This window comes from Sciurus carolinensis, chromosome 3, assembly GCF_902686445.1.
Source record: "Sciurus carolinensis chromosome 3, mSciCar1.2, whole genome shotgun sequence".
Lineage (NCBI taxonomy): Eukaryota > Metazoa > Chordata > Mammalia > Rodentia > Sciuridae > Sciurus > Sciurus carolinensis.
Genome location: NC_062215.1, coordinates 131170109 through 131185238, shown reverse-complemented (window position 1 = coordinate 131185238; position 15130 = coordinate 131170109). Strand labels below are relative to the sequence as shown.

Here is a 15130-nt window from a genome sequence, read left to right as displayed (position 1 = left end):
AAAAATTTCTAATGAAAATAGTAGACACACTAGGTAAATAAATCATTAGTTTGAGAACATTTGCACAGTTCCCTAATATGTAATGGTTGATGGATGCTATGAAGCACATTCATATAAACCAGGACACAAAAACATGTCTGCGAGCTGGGGTTAAGAATTTATCATCTGATTCTCTCAAACAACATTTCAAAAAGGACATTCTTATCTCATGTTAAAATTCAGAATCAAGAGGACAGGAATAGAAAGGTACTTGCAAATCAAACCAGGCAGAAGCAGTTAGACAGTTTTATTTTGTTTGCTGCAAGTTCTCATACTTAAGACAACTTAGTTCTCTGAAGATTGAAATAAGATTTTATCTTAAAGTATTTTAGAAACTAATCAGTACCTTAATTTCTATCAGATGTATGTTGTATTGGTAGAATATTAAGTTTCTGTGATGGAGTTGGAACATTGATGGAGAAATGGTTTATTAGCTGGCTTTATATCTTTGTGGATTATTTTTTCCAATCCTTTATAATCTTGAGCCTTTAAAACCCATGGGAAGGTTCTCAGATGAAAGTAGTTTGCAGATTGGTTGCAGACCAAGAAGCTTTCAAAATGTGTATTATTTGGATAGATTCTGTTTTCCACTGTAAAACATCCATGGACATTGGAGTAATGAGGGCCTCTGAGCAAAGGCTACTGACCCCTTACTAATTAACATTTTTACCTTTTTCTTGCTTTATTTATTTATTTATTTTGGTACCAGAGATTGAACTCAGAGGTATTTAACCACTGAACTATATCCACAGTCTATTTTTTTTATGTTGAGACAGGGTCTTGCTAAGTTGCTTGTGGCCTTGTTAAATTTAGGAGGCTGGCTTTGAACTTATGATTCTCCTGCCTCAGACTCCTGAGTCTCTGGGTAAGGCATGTGCCACTGTGCCCAATTTTTTCTTGCCTTTTTTTAAAAACTTCTTTTTAAAAACCTTATTTACCAGAAGTAGGAATCTAAAGAATTTGGCTCTTTCAAAGGAGAACTACTGAAAGGTAACAGATCTGTGCTTTCTAAATTTTTTTTTTTTTTTTTTTTTTTTTTTTTTTTTTTTTTTTTTTTTTGGTGCTAGGGACAAAACCCTGAGCCTCATACATGTTAGGCAAGTGCTCTACCACTGAGCTCCATCCCCAGCCCCTGTGCTTTCTAGGTTCTGAGTCACTACTTTGACTTTAGTTCTGAAGGCAATTTGTCTTTACATTGAGAAGTGAAGCTGACTGAAGGTACAGTGCCTGTACCTCCATTGTGAGAGGTAGATTCATGCAATTGGCATATTAGAACAGACCCCACAACATGCTGTGGAAGGAGTACTGACGCATCTGAACTCAGAGCAGATGCAAGCAACAAGGTCTAACTGTGATGACTTTTTATTTAGGAAGAAAATTTAGTATGCCTAAAGGGGAGCATAAAAAACAATATGTACTGAAACAAAGAAAGAGTGAGCTAAGATGAGGAAGGTGAAAAGATTGATGAACCAGTTTGGGAACACCATTAAACAGGACAGTTTATAACGCTAAAGAGACCCTCAATAAGAAACCTGTTAATAGGCCCTGTGGAAGAAGCAAAGCATGTGTGAGTATAGGTCTTTACATATAGTGAAATTAATATAGTTTAGATTCTTGTTGACAGCATTTGGGACTGCATATATATATACATACACATCTAAAATTAAATTTTGGAGGAAAATTGTGTAAGATTATTCACTCAACCTTTAATTATCTAAATGGATTTCTCAAAATGAAACACATACATGCAAATATACAGGTACACACAAATTGAAAGGGGATCAGGACTGAGCACTAAAAGGGTAAGCATGATATCTAGTTTGTCATTCATTACAGGCTAAGGCAAAAATATCTCTCCTGAGCATCAGGTGGAAGGAAGATGCCTTGTCTGTTTTGAAATGGGTAATTGTGTGTCATATAACAGCACATCAGCTTTGTTGTCCTCTATCGCAGTCATCCGGGCTAAAGTCAAAGAGGTAAAGACCAAGTGCCACGATGTGACTGCAGTAGTGGAAGTGAAGGAGATTCTCAAGGCGTCTCTGGTGAACATCCCAAGGGACACCATCAACCTTCACACCAGCTCCGGCTGCCTGTGTCCTCCACTTACTGTCAATGAGGAGTACATCATCATGGGCTATGAAGACGAGGAGCGCTCCAGGTAACTCACACCTTAGGGTTCGGAACCATGCCTTTGCCAGCCCTATCCTCGGAGTTCCTCTTTACAGATCTTACTGTGGCATTCTTACCTTAGAATCTTTCCATCTTCTTGGGCATTACAGATAGGTTTTAACTGTATCCTTGAATTTCATATTTTGGATGGCAAAGTTTGTGCATGCAATTTATGGGTGGGCATTTTTTCTGGAGAGAAGAATCATAACTTCGTTTTTTAAAGGGGTCCATGACTCCCAAATGGTTAACAATTACTATTCTCAAATTGGGCTCTCCTATTCTAGAATAAACATATGTAGTCATTCTTGGCATTAGATTCCATATATTTTTCAACAAAATGCTTTACTTTTTCAAAATTGGTTGCTTGTTTGAAAAATGCAGATTACTCTTGGTGGAAGGCTCTATAGCTGAGAAATGGAAGGATCGACTTGGCAAAAAAGTTAAGGTAAGCCTATATTTTGTTCAAAGTAATACAGTACACAGAAAATAAAAGTAGAAAACCAGCCACCTGTCACTTACATCCACATGAGAATATTAAAACTTTAAAATATAAATATATATACATGTGTATATGTTTGTGTGCGTATTATTTCCAACAACTAAGTTTGTCAGTTTATCTTTAATATCTTTCATTTAAGGAATGAGCTCCCTGTATATCAGAGATCCAACTACAGTTGCAATAACTTCTCATGAGTCTAGTTTTAGTCAATTTGTGGTAGGGTGGCTCCACATTATCATTAGGGTCCAAGGCTACTGATAGCTTAATGCTTTGCCATTTTTTAGGGTGTTGCTTTCATCCTCATATTTATCTGGAGATCACAAGATCGTTGCTGTGCCTCCAGAATCACATTTCAGCTCAGGTAGAAAGAAAGGAGAGGTAAAAGGGACTTCCAAGAGCTTCAGCAACTTTTTTTAGAACTTTTGGTCAGAAGTGAATGTATGTCCATTTCCTAGCTGCAAGAGAGGCTAGGACTTTTCCCTCTCTATGTATAAAGCTTCCTTGAACAAATTATGGCTCTGTAAGAAGGGAAAATAAATGGTGGTAGGAAAATACCAAAGTTGTCCAATGCACAGACAATAATTCCTATACACAAGGTGTAGCCAGAATCATCTGCCTATAAGAGATCTGACCAAATTTGGTCCTTACAATAATAGTACTGTAGCTTCATTTTTAATCCAATGAGTCTTAGATTCTGGGATTGATACATTAACAAAAGTCAAGTAGTAAATTACTTCATTACAGAAGGTTTCATTTCTTATTACAGTACTAAGTAAATCTGTTTCAAAGAAAGGAATGTGGGGAGTGATACCTAGGGGGCCAAAGAATCTCAAAGGATATGTGTTGGAGTGGGGGTGGGGTGTGGGAACTGTACCAAACATAATACATCCTCTTCCTTCTGCAAGTCTGAAGGCTTGGGAAACATTTACAGAGTAAGTTAAACACCCCTGGGCAGTTGATCTTATACATCTGGCACTCGACATAGCAGACACATTTGAATTTAAGTGACCTACTAAAAATGTAGAGGGCACTTTTTTGCAGGGAGAAACTATCACCACTTAGGTTCTTTTTTTTTTCCAGATAATGGTTAAAAGAGAGCTGCACTTTAAGTGCAGACTTGTCACCATTCGAGACTTGCATCTCTCCTAAATTGCTTTGGTGTTTACTGAAGAAATGACTCTTTTTCAGCATGTTGGAATTTCTTACTGTCCTTTTAATTTGGTTTTCTGCCTGCTAATGCAGAGCAGGAATTTGTCCTAAATTCCTGTACCAGTTGGAAGGGCTTTCGACATCTCCGCTGCAGGGAGGGTAAGGAGCCTCACTGCTGGCGTTGTCCACGGGACACCAGGCTTGTTTGTCCCTTCCCTTCATAAGGCGACATGCATTTACACCTTGCTTGCCATGGGGAACTCACAGAGTTATTGTGAGATCATGTACATTCACAATCTGGATTTAAACATACTAATGGAAAAAATAAACTAACTTGAATCTTTTTTATTCATATGTACCTAGTCAGGGCCAAAGGGTTTGAGTGGAAATTCTCTTTGACCAGAATTATTGAAATTCTTATTTTAGTTGTCCAGTCAACTTGAGACTATACAAAATAATCTTAAGGAGGATATTAGTTTTTTATTTAATCGAAGTTGCCCTTTTCAGTTGATTTTTGCTTTCTAAGGGGGTGGATCAGGTATTTTTAAAAGATCTTTTTAGGGTTTTTCCATACAAATGATTGTTTTACCTAAGTCTCTGTTATAGCAGATTGTTCAAATCAAGATATTTGGAATGCCTTGGGGAGTTGTGATCAGAATGTTTTTTTTTTTTTTTAATATGCTAACTATAAGTGGAGCAAAGTATGCTGAAATGAAGATTTACTTTCAGTAATAGAAGAACAGTAATAGCTGAGTATGTGCAATCACTAGATATTTTTCATCAATTTTCAGAACAATCATCATAAGTAGGTTTCGTTATTAATTCCAATGTAGAAATGATGAAAACAAGGTTCATTAAATTCAACTTTACATTGTCAGTAAGTGGGGGAGAGAGGATTTGAACGTAAGCCATCTTGACCATTAACTTCTTGCTGCTTAATATGTGATCCTTAGATCAGCAACACACGCATCACCTGGGAGCTTGTTAGAGATGATGATCTTGAGCCCCATCCCATACCTACTAAATAAGAATGTACTTTGTGTGTGTGCATGTGTGTGTGTAGTGCTGAGTCTGGACCTCTGGGCCTCACTCATACTAGGCAAGCACTGTACTGCCCAAGATCCTGAGGTGATTTCTATGTTCATTGAGATATATGTCTGTAGTTTTAATTCACTACCTACATTCTCAAATATAACTTCCATTTCATTTCTTACATTACATGTAAACATTTTTGGCATTGTTAATATGTACTGTTGGTAAATGTGAATATGGTTATTAAAAACATTGCAATGCTTGCTTTATAAAACATGAAAACTGGCACAGTGACTCCAGCTACTTGGGAGACTACAGACAGAAGATCACAAGTTCAAAGACAGCCTGGGAAACTGTCTCAAAATAAAAAGAAATTTTTGAAGAGTTAGGGCTGTCGTTTGTGAAACAGTACACCAGGTTCAATCCCTTGTACCCCAAAACAATCCAAAGAACTTAAAACAAGAGCAGGATCCTACCCATTTGATATTTTGCACTTGGTAAATATTGCTTAGAAAAACATTTTAGAGACACCATCCCTCCATATTTTTCATTGCTCAAATCAAACAGGTTTTATTTATTTATTTATTTTGGTATTGAACCCAGGAGCACCTAACCACTGAGCAATATCCCCCAATCATTATTTTTTTAATTTTGAGACAGAGTCTCTCTAAAGTGTTTAGAGCCTCCATAACTTGATGAGGCTAGCTCTGAACTTGGGAGCCTCCTGTCTCAGCCTCCTGAGTCACTGGAATCAAAGGCATGTGCCATCATGCCCAGTTCAAACAGGTTTGAAAAGTTTATACTGTTAAGAGGAAGATGAAAACTAACCCCTCCTTTAATTCTCCATGTAAATCTTCCATTTGTATGTTACCTCAGGAAATACAAATATTGGTAGATATTTTTATCTCCACTTATAAACATGGAAATTTTAATTTCCAGCTTTGACATGAAAGTATTATTAAACATATTATCAATGCCCAACTTTATGCTTTTTAAAACCTGAGTGCTATATTCATATAGTATCATTGATACAATTCATATGGTATAGTTCCATTGTTACCCTGGGATATGGATTTTATACTTTTGAGAAAGTAGCAAAGTTCTTTAGAGATTGGACTTGGCAGTCTTATCCAGTTGCTAAAATTCATAGAAATGGTGACCCTGGTGATATGTGCATGTGACTTATTTTCACTTTTAAATTTCACAGCGCTGGGATATGAAGCTCCGTCATCTTGGACTGAGTAAAACTGACTCTAGCATTAGTGATTCCACTCAGAATCAGAAGTCTGGCAGGAACTCTAACCCCCGGCAAGCTCGCAACTAAATCCTGAAATGCAAAGAGTAACATCAGTGGACTTCCTATTAAGACTCCCATTGCTGGATTAGCAAAGGAAAATTGCACTATTGCACATCACATTCTATTGTTTACTACAAAAATCATGTGGTAACTGATATTACTTCTATTTTCTGTTTTTTTCCCCACCCCACCCCCATTTTTTTTAATGCCCTGGGGTTAGATCCTTAAATATATTACATGTTTTCTATTTCAATAATTACAAAAAACTCTTCTTTGGCAATAATAATAAATTAAACATGTTGATACCAGGGTCCCTTTGTTGGAGTCCCCAGATGTTAACTTCATGTTCTGCACCCACACTGGAAAAGCAAAATTGGATGTAAGGAGAGATTTCTGCTATATGTGGAAAGCTAGAAATGCTGAAAACATTCTCTGCTGATCTAATTACAGCCTTATTTTTGTCTGCCGTTTGGGCATTCTCTTCATGCTTAAAAAGTTCTAAATGTTTATAAAGGTAAAATGGCAGTTTGAAATCAAATGCCACACAAGTACAGGCAAAGCAATCAAGCACCAGGAAGCATTTATGAGAAAATGACACACAGATGAATTATTTCCAAGATTGACAGGAAGCAAAATAAATAGTTCTAGGAGCCAAGGAAAGAACATTTTGCCTGATTAAGAAGCACAATTGAAACCAGTAGCCATTGGGGCATTAACATTTTTGGCAATACATTTGAGTTGTTCGTGGATATATTAATCAGCATTAGGGAAGTGAATTATAAATAGGCATCTGCTGTTATCACTATAGTTTTGTTTAATTTGCTTTCTTCTAAATAAACCTGTTGGTGGATGTTTCCTCACCCTTCATTCATAATAAATTGGACTTACTCTATTGATCAGGAAAAGAAAGTATGTACACATGTGCACCAGGATATTCTTTTAAAAAGGCATGTAGCTCTATAAAATGCTGTGGTTTATAGGATAGTGAAATGTGCAAAAATTTCTTTCTTTTTTTTCTTGGTGTATGTGTGTGTGTATGCACTCACATACCCAAGTTGGACTAAAGTACAGGTCTGCGTACTGACTTGGACATTATTGTTTAGATTTGTGCTGTTTAATGCTCAATCAAAAATGTTTAATAAAAGGAATTATGGTTGTCAGGAAAGGTTATTCTGACTTTGGAACCAAGTCTACATTCTCATTACCCAAGCTGCAGTGAGACCCCAGGGACCATAGGAAACGAATGACGTTTTTAACTTCCTTCCTCCAGCAGGGTTCCTTAGAGGATATGCCAATCACATGAAAGTCTCATTGCTTGCAATTTACTTGTGTGATATTAGTAGAACCAAATTTCTAAGCTATGGTGTGCTGAAAATAAAACTTATGAAGCAAATGGTGCTGTCTTTCCTTCCATAAGGACTATCAAGCCAGGATGAGATTTGCTCCTGAACGAATGTTTCTAAATTGGTAAATAATTCATCTAAATTCTCTCTTTTATAAGCACTAGAACATTCCACCTTCTGATTGACTCCAACCACCAACGACTTTCCAACCCCAAAAGGAAGAATTCTCATCATTGCCTATAGGAGGACTGAGTAGGCCTTTTGGCTATCATATGGTTGCTTTCAGCTAATTTTGCTGTCTGCTCTTTGGACTATATTCTCTGATGCTAGGACAGGGGTATCTCTTTCTAGATGCTGCTGTCATAACCTTAAGATGAGTTTGGGTGTCACAGGGTAGTGATGGAATCCACAGTGGGGAGCTGCACTCAGAATCACTCTTCCTGGTATTTGTGCCTCAACCAGAGTTTCTAAGACTGAAGAGTTCTTTCTTCCTTTCCCCTTTCCTTTCTTTCTTCCTTCCTTCTTTTCTTTTCTTTTCTTTTTTTTTTTTTTTTTTGTGCTGGGGATGAACCCAGAACCTTGAACATACTAGGCAAGTAAAGCTACACCCACAGCCCAATGATGAAGTATTTTAATGTGCAATGAATATTTGAGACATTTCCAGCCTCTGCAGTCCTTTCTTTCTTTTTCTTTCTTTCTTTCTTTCTTTCTTTCTTTCTTTCTTTCTTTCTTTCTTTCTTTCTATCTTTGATGAGGGAGGGTTATAATTAGTTTTTATGTAGGAATTTGACACAATTGATGCTTAATAAATATGCACTTATATATAAACAAAAGAGGGCCAGATTCTTAGGCAGCAGTGCTTTTACCATCTCTATTTTAATGTATATTGGTGATATTTGGTTTTGCCCATCTATGTGAGGCTTCTGTCAGTTAGTGTAAAATTTCTAATGGGTTACAGCCTGAATAAAGAACATGTGGTTTTTTAGTGTGATAGCACAGTGTCTTCAGTAATAAACTACATGCAGATCTCTTTGGGGGATAGCATGATTTTATCCTGAAAGTCACATTCTCATCAGACCGCAAAGTCAGGCCTACTCCATAGCTGCTGTAGTGCAAAGACATCTTGTTAGCACCTCTCTACAGGCTTCTCCTGCAGATACTCACTTTGAAAGTCATTAAATATTTAATATACGTATATTCTTCTCAGTAATCTTGAGGTCTATAAAGCCAATTTAAAGTTTTTTAGAAAATCTTGTTTATCTTCAGAATTTCAATTTTCTTAGTCAAATAACAACAATAATAAGGACAGACGCATGCTGATAAACTAATAAAAATTAGCAGCAAACATGGATTCTCTTTTCCTCTGATGTGAGTATTTAACTGTGTCACATGCAGTGTAGTCTGATTCTCTGCCATATGTTTCACTGAGCATTTGGGGGTGGAGCAGGACAAACCCATGTCTTTCCACATCTGTTATCTGTTAAGAAGGCAAATACAAACTTACAATCACTGTGAGTAAATAGTACTATTTATTGCCTTCTCTAAGAAATTACTTGCTATTAAATTTCAATAAGTAAAATGTTTTTTTATAAAAAGTATTTCAAGGCTGATATTTATTTAGCTCTATGAATTTTAATATTTCGACACACACAGCATTCAAGAAGATAGTAAAAATGAAGTAGAGATTTCTAATACTGTGTTACTGAAATCCAGTCTATAGAATTAAAAATATTGTTTCCAACTGTATCAATATTAACAAAAACAATATAGTCATACCTTTGATAATGATTTCTTGGGGGTAATAACATCTAACAGTGGCTACTCCACACAAAACACTTGCATATGTATTATTTATTCCTTGAAAGTTTGTGAAGTATATATTATTATTACCATGCTATAGATGAAAAAATTGAGGATTCAGAACTTCAGAGATATGTAAGTAGCTGATCTGGACCTTAGACTCTCTTAATCTTATTTCCCAAGTTATATGTTTTCTATCATTGCAATTGCTGATAAAAAGATAAATGCAGTGGGCTGCAACATAGCACAGTGGAAGAGCCCTTGCCTAGCATACCTGAGGCCCTTAGTACGATTGCCAGCACCACAAAACAACAACCCAAATAAACAACAACAAAAAATAAATAAAGGAAAGAAAATGTGTCCTAACATTGTAACATAGTGTAAGTCATGTAGCACCTACTTAAGTTTATTTCTTAAGCTGATATCCATTGACTGTATGTCAGAGAGTCTACATGACAGAGTTATGACTCTTAACCCCAAATACAGTAACTTCACTTCTTCAGTTGTCCTCCCCTACAAAATCAAATTTTCCCTGGAATTATTATAGAAAAGGATGGTCAGATGAGCAAACAAAGTAATTCTTTTGACATTAATAGTTTAAAGATATGTGAGTCTCAGTTGAAAAAAAAAAGTATGTTCTAATTTCTGTTTTCCCTTGAATTTGGAGAAAACTATGAAGTGCTTAACAAGACCTGGAGGGAAGTTGAAATTTGCTACAAATAAAAGCAGAATGGCTACTTTCCAGTGGAACTCCCATTTCTCACCTTCAGATCATTCTCTCTATCCCTCGCACCAGAGTCCTCCATGGATTCCATAATCTAGAAAGAAAGCCCTTTACATGATCTAATTCCCCTTGTTTTTCTTTCAGTAAGTATTTTTATTATGACAGGAATTCAACACATTGCAAGATAACTAAAGATATTTTCCTTTGGGTAAAGTGAAAACGTCATCATGTGTCTACTCTGGTGGGTGTTGAGAACTCAGATGGTCCATGAAGAAGGAAAGGATGTGATGTGCTCAAGAAGTTTGTCCAGAAGGAAAGGATGTGTGGACTGTTCAGGAGGTTGATGCAGAAATGAAAGAAAATGCACAAAAGAGCTTCCCACTAACCACAGGGATGTGGAAGGTGTGACCACTCATTATGTAGTGTGGCATTGCAGTCACACTCCAAAGTAGCTGTCACCACAACCCCACATGCTCAGCAGCATGAAATCAGTGTTAGAAGGGTAGGGCTGGACTTGGGGCATCAGCAAGTGCAGGTCAGGAGTAATGTGTAAAGCACAGGATAGTTCTGTGAAACAGGGAACAAAGTGTTTCCTGTTCATACCGAATGACAAAGCTAATAAGTAGAGCTGATTGAATTTTCTCTAAAGTCTATTTCTACATTATTTTGGTGATTCTGGGGGAATCATCAAAGATCAGAATTTGAAGTGAGTAATTATAACCCTTGGAGAACTTGGCAAAGGAAGAGATCAAGAGGAACAAAACCCTCATTGAAAAACTTTCCCTATGACCTTAAGTCATATACAAAGCTTTAAACAGGACCATGAAGCTCAGAAAATGTACCCACAAAGATGGTATTTTCCTGTCTTCAGGCATTCATTTCTTTTTAAAAATTTTTTGAAAATTTTATTTGTTCTAATTAGTTGTGCGTGACAGTAGAATGCATTTATACATTTTGATAGATCATACATAAATAGAGTATAATCTCTCATTTTTATGATTATACATATTTCAGGATCTATCAGTTCATTTCTTTCTTACCTGACTATTCACACCTGTTCTGCTAATTAAATCAAATACAGCTTGAAGTAACTATATACAGAATTACTTGAAGATCAAGCATGAAGAAAATAGAAGAAACTGTCTAATATTCTTTTAATCCATCAATCAACATCATGAAGCTCATTTTTATTTCTTTTAAATTCCCAGTTCAGGTAGTCTCACGGCAAGTTCTCATCTTTCAAAACCTGGAACTCCAATTGCCCACACTCCTTTTTCCTTGGAGACAACACTTTAAGACATTCAATCATTAAGACCCTTCTACCACACATTGAAAAGGACTTCAGAGGTGAGACACCTGGATTCAAATTTCCACTATGTGACTGACTATTTAGTCTCCTCTCTGAGTTTCAGTATGAGAAGAAATAAGCTGAGTGGAGGCTGTTGATCAGAGTCTGGAGCAAGATAGATGCTTAGAATCAGAATTATTTCACCCATTACTCCAGAACACTCTCTGTGAGGTACACAGTTCCTCAACAGGGCTCTTCAGATGCTGACCAAGCCTGGAAGGAAATGTGGCTTCCAAGAAATGCTCCTCTCTGCCCTGTCCTCTTTCCTTCCATCTTTAAGGAGGCCAGACTCAAATCATCCTCAAGCTGAAGACTGAACTTCATACTTTTCTGTTAGTGAGACAGATGTGCTTAGAAAGTAGCATGACCAGGAGACTGGATGAATACTCATTCAATTTTTAAAAAGATAAAATTATGAAAAGTGACATTCAATTCTACAAATATTTCTATCACTGATACAAATTGGTGTTTTATTCTAATGTTTTGATTTATCTTGGAAACCAAAGAACCAAAAGACTTCTACAACCACTTTAAAATACAGAGGATGGTAAACCTATAGGAAGTTTAATACTTCATGTTGGTTATGTCTATAGAGATATCCACTTAGAGTAATTCACTTAATATTTGAGCTTTTAAGTGGAATGGAGTTTTTGTATTTTACTATCACTCCTTATAAGTAATAGATTGTTTTGCTTGCTTTGCTTTTTCATGTGAAAAAAATTTCTCTTCATTTTATTTGTAAATGTTTGGCTACCCAGAAAGGTTGTCATTTGTAGTTTAGGTCAGCAAGGACAGGCCACTTGGAAAGATGTGTGTTCTCAATAAGAGCTGAATTTTTGTTAGAGGAGCTTCTTGGCGTTTTTCATTTCCTAGGGAGTTGCTGAAGTACTAAAATTATATTGAAACAAAGTGTTTATGTTTCAAAAGTGCAGGTCCTGCATTCCAGGCTATACACTGAGGGTTCTCAAAACAGAGGCAGATTTTACTGAAACTAGGAAGTAAGGTTAACTCATAAAGGGCTTGGATTAGTCTATATTGGAAAAACAGACAATAACCAAGGAGCCAGCTGAAAAGGAACAACCTAATCTAGGAGTTGGCAAACTGTGCTATAGGGTCTCAGAGTAAATATTAAAGGTTTTATGGGCCATACAGTCTGTTGCAACTACTCAGCTCTGAGTAGCTGAGGCTCAAAACTAGACATTGATAATATGTACATGAATGAGCTTGGCTGTGTTATAACAAAACTTTACAGAAACAGGTGGTGGGCTGGCTTTGGCAGATTAGCTATAGTTTTCCTCCCTTAAGCCTAATTGAATGCTTACTTTTTGAATGATTTTATTTTTTGGATTTAATGAAATTGGTGGTTTTGGTGGCATAGAAACTTTACTACTAAACAAGGTTAGGTTTGTGCTGATATAGGACTTTGAAGTCTTACCTTTAAAGATTCAATCTTTTTAATCAAACATTGTTCATTACACAAGTCTGCTTACACTTAGGTCCTATGAAATTTATCAAGTCACCACTTCCTTAGTATCTATTAGCTTATTAAGAAACTGGGGCTGAAAGGAGGCCTGGAAGCTTCATAAGGGTACCTGGTACCTAGAGAAAAGAGGATTAAAAAGGGAGAAAGTACAAAAGTGAGATTACTTGAACCATTATTCATGGGACCCACTATCTACCGAATCATCTGTTTTTTTTGTTTTTCCTGAAAAGGCATATTCCTTAGGAATAAGGTCCACTTGGTTTATGTACATGCATTCAAAAAATACCTGTTTTGTCACAAGTCTTAGTACTAAGAATTGAAGGAAAGAAGTGGAATAGGATGCTCCATTAGCAAAAATCCACAAATGGTAGAATCTACAAAGAAACAAAGACAAAGAATAATTCTTTGAAAGTCTGGTCTCATTTCAGTCTTTTCCTCCCTCCCATTATTCTAATCTATTGAAATGTAGCTCTAGTGCTCATTATCATTTATTTTTAAAGCTGGCTTGCCAGGGGTGGTGAGAAATTATCAATATAGTTGGAAGATTTTATTTTTAAAAAGATTTTTTACTTTTTGCTGTTTCCTTAAAATTTTTCATTTAAGTTACTAAAACTAAAAACAAAACAGAAAGAACCAAAAACTTCCAGAAGTGTTGGTCGAGCACTAAAACCCTCTTGTGTGTTTAACCCATTCACCATGAGCTTGATTTACAACTGCTTTTCTTGCTTGATGAATCCCATATGCCCTGTAATTTAAACATCTTAATGTGCTCTCACTGGAGTACCTTCTTATTTGAATGTGAATTGATTCCGAAACTGCTCCCAATCAGAAGTTTGATATACTGTAGCTCGGAGTTGAATATGGTCACAATAAGGTTCAGTCTACTAGGGATGGCATTGAAGTTCAACTGCTATCATAATTAACCTAGCTCAAGTTAATTTAAGCATAAAATATTCATTTAAGCTCACTGTTCACAAATGAATGGCATAAACTCTGAGTCACTCAACAAATGAAATGACGTTTGTTCATACAAATGCAAAAGAAACTTGAGTTTATTCCTGAATTTGTCTAGCTTTTCTGTTTCATCATCATTATTATTATTGTTTTGATGAATTTTTAATGAAAGGCAAACAAATTTTTTGTGGCATTCTAGACCTGAAACTGCACTGATTCTTACCTATTCCAGGTAAAAACAAATACAAATCATGTAAGTGGTTTATCTATCCCATTCAAAAAGAGTACACTTGAAAACATCTAATGTTCTCCATTTGTATCTAATTCTAGGGTTTAATAACAATTCCTGCCATTAAATTTACACCTCAGATTTTAGAATAAGAAAATGTCAAATTACACAAAATATTTGGCTACAGATAGGAAGGCTATTTTCTCCAGTAACTTTTTCAACACTTTACTCTTAAAAACCAAATTTGAAAGTGTTTCACACTTAGCTGAATATTATCTTAGTAAGTCGTACTAAAATTTCAAGTTGTAGTTTTCTTCTTCACATTCAGGAAGGAGCAAGTTAGTTGCAAATGTGCCAAGGTGCAGGTGCCAGCTTTCCTTGGAAGAGGGGGTGGGCTCTTTGCCAGAGAGTGGGGAATGCCTTGCAGTGATGAGACCAGGCTGACTTACAAACACATGAATAAGCAAGGGAACAGGTGCATGAACATGCAGGAAAGGTTCGGTCTGAACAGGGGAGAGCCCAGGGTTTCACAGAGGATGCTGGCATCCTGGTCCAGTCTGTGTCACTACAGTCAGGAGTCATGTTAAAGAAGAGCTCTACCTCTGAATCAGAGGATGGTGATTTTGAGCCAGGTCACTAGGCTCAACCCTGCTGGACGACTGTTGTTGTTGTTGTTGTTGTTGTTTTAATCTCAGAAAATAGATGTGAACTTCAAATTCCTGAACCTCGGGGTAGATAGAGAGGGAATAATAATTGTTTCCTCTGTACCAAGAATTTTTCCATGCTGTAGGTTGCTTCTCTCCCTGGGAGAAAGAAAAGGAAAGCAAAACTGCTTTAATGATATACAGATTTCAAACTTTAAAATAGTTCTTTACATGTATCTAGCACTGCTAATTTCAAAGGATGCTTTGTCATTCAGTAATTCTCTGACAAATATTTACCAAATGCTACTGTGCCAGATGCTCTGGTTAGTGATGGGTGGTCCTGCAGTATCTGCCCTGCTGGAATGTACAGACTAATAGAAGAGGCAGACCACATGCAAGTGACAAACTGGGACATACTAG

At 36.5% G+C, this 15130-nt stretch overlaps 1 protein-coding gene across 1 annotated transcript in view; it reads left to right on the top strand.

Moving 5' to 3' along the window:
• Positions 1-7045, top strand: part of Frzb (frizzled related protein) — a 29613-nt gene extending 22568 nt beyond the window's left edge. The window contains exons 4-6 of the mRNA XM_047545389.1: positions 1993-2197; positions 2590-2653; positions 6096-7045. Of these exons, the coding sequence (XP_047401345.1) occupies positions 1993-2197; positions 2590-2653; positions 6096-6212 (386 nt within the window). The 3' untranslated portion in view covers positions 6213-7045. The remainder of the gene's footprint in view (positions 1-1992; positions 2198-2589; positions 2654-6095) is intronic.
• The last annotated feature ends 8085 nt before the right edge of the window (positions 7046-15130 follow it).